At 52.3% G+C, this 4,735-nt stretch overlaps 1 protein-coding gene across 1 annotated transcript; it reads left to right on the top strand.

Moving 5' to 3' along the window:
* The first annotated feature begins 1,348 nt into the window (after nt 1–1,348).
* LOC104873785 (DDB1- and CUL4-associated factor 12-like protein 2) lies at nt 1,349–3,735 on the top strand. Its single transcript, XM_010640613.2, has 4 exons — nt 1,349–1,611; nt 1,718–3,269; nt 3,348–3,452; nt 3,537–3,735. Exons 2-3 carry the CDS (start codon nt 1,858–1,860, stop codon nt 3,427–3,429), a joined length of 1,494 nt encoding a protein of 497 aa, XP_010638915.2. The 5' UTR covers nt 1,349–1,611; nt 1,718–1,857; the 3' UTR covers nt 3,430–3,452; nt 3,537–3,735.
* The last annotated feature ends 1,000 nt before the right edge of the window (nt 3,736–4,735 follow it).

Genomic DNA, 4,735 nt, shown 5'->3' with positions numbered 1-4,735 from the left:
CCCACTCTCTGTATCTGGACAGGTGAATGCATTTCTCACACCACCCTTTCAGTCCTCTCCCCCTTTCAGCCCTCTCCACTGCCTCCTGCACCTTCGGGTACCAGTGCTGCACCCAGGATGCCCTGCGTGCCTACTCTTCTCACTTCCTCCCCACCAGACTCAGCCAAGGCCCCACGCCCATGATCTGCTCACCGGTCCCTGATTTCTGTCCATTCACTGACTTCCTGTTGCCAACCCCATAGACTTTCTTCCCTTCCCACTGCTCACCCCTGAACCGTGCTCCTCCTGCTCCTGCCCTCACTGAAACACCTTGCTGCCCCTAACCCAGTGGACGTTTTTCCCACCCCTGCACTCCCCAACCTAAACTCAGCCCGACCCCATCCCCTCAGCCCACCCCACGTCACAGCCAATCCCTGACTCCTCTCCTGCAGCAGGCCAACTCCTTTCGTGCTCTCCTACTGATCCCCAGCCACACTCAGACCCGCCCCACACGTGCTCCACACCTTCATGCGTGACTTCTCGCCAATCACTGACTCATCTCCTGTAGCCAAGGCAACAGACTTTCTTGCCCTCCCATGATCCCCGCTTACACTCAGCCTCGAACCAGCACATGGGGGAAACCTGTCACCGTCTGACTGCCGGTCACCGACTTCTTTCCCGAACCCAAACCAATGGACTTTCTTCCCCTGCCACTTCACCCCACCTGCACTAAGCCCTTTCCCTACCTCTCCCCTGACCTCTTGCCAATCACTGACTTCCGTCCTGCAGCCACCCAACTGAGCTTCTTGCCTTGGCATTGGACCCACCTACGCTCAGCAACAGCAAGCCAGGTCCTCACCCAGGCTTCTGACTTTCTGCCCTGCCCACGGCCTCCCTGCCAACCACCCGTGAGCCCCGCCCACTATCTGTCTGCGGTCCACCCTCCTGTCAGGGACTATTTTCTAGTCACCGACCTCCTTCCTGCCCCCGAATCAATGGCCTTTCTTTTCTTTCATGGACCCACCCACACCGGCAGTAAGCTACACCCCTGCCACAGCCACATTCATTGAGCTCCTGTGCCTCAACTCACTACCTTCTCGCGGCCAGCCCAACTGACTTTGGATGCCTCCTGCCTCACTCTCAACTAGACTCAGCCCTGCCCACGGGCCAGGAATGGTTGACTCTCCTCTGGGACTTCTGTCCAATCACTGACTTCCTGCCTGCTCCAGAACCAATGGAAGTTCTCCGTCTCTCTTTCCCCTCCCCAAGTACAATAAGCCACTTCCCCAATCCCACATTAACTTTCCCCTTCCGCCCAATGAAACTTTCTTTCTTTGCCCCGCCAAGGCTGGTGCGCCATACCGTCAGCTACGTCACCTCCCCTGTATGGTTTCCCCCCCTCCCAATTGCTAATGTCTGTCCAATCAGTGACTTCCTCCCCGCGCCCCCAACGAATGGACTTTCTCTGACTTCCGCCGCTTCCAGAACCTTCACTCTGCCCCTCCTTGGCAGGTGCCCTTTTGCTTCACTGATTCCGTAGCCGCCCTGACAGACTTCGTTCCCTTCTGCCTGTTCTCCGGGGCGGTATCTTCCTTATTCCTTCACGGACCCTCTTCTCTCCACCACCGGAAGGTGAGCTTCCTGCCCTCTCCTGCCTCCCCAGCCCAGGCAGCACACTGTGCTCTCTCCGGCAGCTCCTTCCTCCCTGGACCTGCGGCCTTTGCTTCCTTTGCTGTAGAGGCAGTGAGGACTCAGCTGGCGGGCAGACAACCGCCGTCCCAGTCGCCTCCACCTTGAGACGCAGCTGTCTTGTCTGCGCTGAGGAAACGACACCACTGCCCTCGTGCCCACCATCTCCGCGGCCAACCCACTGTCACCATGTCCAACCCTCCTGCCCCCAGCGAGCAACCCAGCCACAGCAGCGGTGCTAGTGCCCCTAGCATGAGACGCATCATGGAGCCACAGCAAGTGGGTGTCAGGATGGGCAGTGGGGCCCCTCCGGAATGGGCCCAGCTGGGCCGCAGGAGCAGGGCCTCCACAAGCCAGGACCAGATGGGAGCCTGGAGGTGGTCATCGCCTACGTTCCGACCCCAAGAGCAGATGGAGCCCACTGGTTGTCGCTCGGTGGTGCACTGTCTTCAGCACCGCTCCATCGGCAAACCGGGCCGCCACACTCTCCAGGCCATTGGGGACCAGTTGCAGAGAAGTGCAGTAACGAGGCTGCCAGAGCTGCTGACCGAACGCCAGCTCGACCTGGGCAGCTTGGACAAGGTGTTAGCATCACAGTGGGTGAATGACAGGCAGGTGGTGTGTGGCACCAAGTGCAACACGCTGTTTGTGCTGGACGTGCACACGGGCCACATCACACCGGTCTCACTGATGCAGGATAGGAGGCCTAGATGGGCCTACGCACACTCTGCATCTGGCATCCGTGCCATCGAGCTGAATCCCTCCAAGACACTGATGGCCACTGGGGGTGAAAACCCCAACAGTCTCGCGGTCTACCAGCTGCCCTCCCTAGACCCTGTGTGCCTGGGCGATACTCGTAGCTTCAAAGACTGGATCACCTCGATCGCGTGGATCAGTGACAATGTGGTGGTGAGTGCCTCCTGGGATGGGACCTTGGTGCTATGGGAAGTGCATTCTGACATGTTCGTGGGCAACACTGTCGGGGAAAATATGCAGGGGATTCCAGTGTATGCCCACATGCGTCCCAGAGACAGAGTGATCATCCCTGGATCCAGTATCCGTTATGGCACCTCCAAAGTACAAGCCCTGGCCTTCAGTGGCAAGGGGCATGAATTCGGAGCAGTGTCCTTGGATGGCTACTTTCACCTGTGGAGAGCGCATAGAACCCTGTCCAGGCTGCACTGTTTTACCCTGCCCTTTGCCCAACAAAATATGTGCATGACCTACTGCGATGACTTTTCCTTCTATGCAGTGGGCACAGAGTCTCATTTCTGTTTAATGGATCCTCGCCAAAGTCAACTGAATGCTGCGGTTGGACCCCTGTGTCACATAGAGAGTGGCATTAGTGTGCGCTCGATAAGCTCCTACAAGCATATTATTACCATGGGCACAGACCAGGGCTGCCTGTTCTTCTTTGACATCCGTGCTCAGAAGTTCTTGGTGGAGAGGTCTGTCACCAGCCTGGACTCCTTTCCTGAGCCCTCAGGCAGGAAGCTCAGACTCACCTGTAGCAAAGGCCGTCTGAATCCAGATGACCTCTGGAGATATGAATTCTATGGCATCGAAGAGATGCCTTATTCGCTCTACACGCACTGCTACAACTGGCCCGAGATGAAGCTCTTCGTAGGCGGAGGGCCTCTCACTTCTGAATTGCGTGGGTTCTACACGCACTGCTACAACTGGCCCGAGATGAAGCTCTTCGTAGGCGGAGGGCCTCTCACTTCTGAATTGCGTGGGCACTATGCGGGCATCTGGAGCTAAGGACCGCTGCCTCCTTCTTTTAGGTACACACACTTGCTTTTCATTTCCATGTAACTTTCCTTCTCTAGGTGGCATTCACAGCTCTCACTCTGTCTTTTGTCTTCCAGGTTGAACAGACTCAACTTTACCTGGGTGCTTCTGAGAGATGGAGATGTTTGGTCCATTGAAAATTGAATTTCAATCTTTAATTCTCCTTCATAACACCATTGGTATCAATTTTCATGGAAATAATTTAGGGTTCTTTGTTGTTGTGGTTTTTGCTACTGGCACTCGTACTCAGGACCTTGCACTTGGGAGGCAGGAGTGGTGCTACAGCCCTAAATCCCTGGCCCAATTTAGGGGTTTAAAAAATTTAATTTCCTATTTATTCATTCGTACATGATTGCGGTACATAATGTTTTCTTTCCTCAGGAGGAGTTGGTATAAGCACCTCACGTAATTTATCCTACAGGTAGTTTAGGTTCATCCTTAGTAACATTCTCTCTTGACTTATTCACGTATTCGATCTCTAAAGACATTCAGGCATTGTTATACAACTATATTCGTTGTATTTTCTTATTAGTAATCTAAAAATTGTTTTTGTTATTTGTTCCTTAGTATTCTGTGACAGGCAATACACACTCTAGTTTTGTACATATTCTAATAGGGTTTTGACATCAGTTCTTAGCTATAGTTTTACAGAACATATCCGATTCAGAAATAAATTCCAGCTCTTCATTGCCTACTTTAAAAATATTTCATTTGCACGTTGCAGTCATAATGTATAATATTTGGATGTTATGCACACTAATATTTTTTGTTGTAAGGTTTATCGTCTTGGAAGAAGAATTCTCAGAATCTTGTGTTTGTGTTGCACTGCCGGTACAGGTGAACGTCTTTGAGAGCACAAGGGTTTTGCTAAGTTTAATATTCTCATTAATCTGAAAAATCAGTCTCTCTTGCAAACTGATTTCAGTTTTAAGAAATTCATCGAGAGTAGATGAATGGGCATTTTTGTAATTTCTTGCCCTATGGTGAGCAAGAGCCTTGGATGTATGGGAGTGTCTGTGGTTTGAGGCGCTTGCACAGGACTCGGTGGGGTCATTCACAGCAGGGGTTTCAAGCGTGAAAGTATGGCACACGGGAGGATTACCCACTGATCATACAGAGAGACTGGCTGTTTTGCTGTTGCTGTTTTTAATGTCACAAGGCATATTTGAGCAGATAGAAATTTTCCAATTTTGATGATGAGTAAAGGTATAAGAAAAAAGGGAAAGGAAGCAAAAGGGACCCATTTGGCCCATTCTGAAAAGAACTGCCGAATATG

The sequence above is a fragment of the Fukomys damarensis genome, unplaced genomic scaffold (genome assembly GCF_012274545.1).
Source record: "Fukomys damarensis isolate Sample0158 unplaced genomic scaffold, DMR_v1.0_HiC HiC_scaffold_57933, whole genome shotgun sequence".
Taxonomy (NCBI): domain Eukaryota; kingdom Metazoa; phylum Chordata; class Mammalia; order Rodentia; family Bathyergidae; genus Fukomys; species Fukomys damarensis.
The sequence above is the reverse complement of the archived record's forward strand: the minus strand, read 5'-3'. Positions and strand labels throughout refer to the sequence as shown.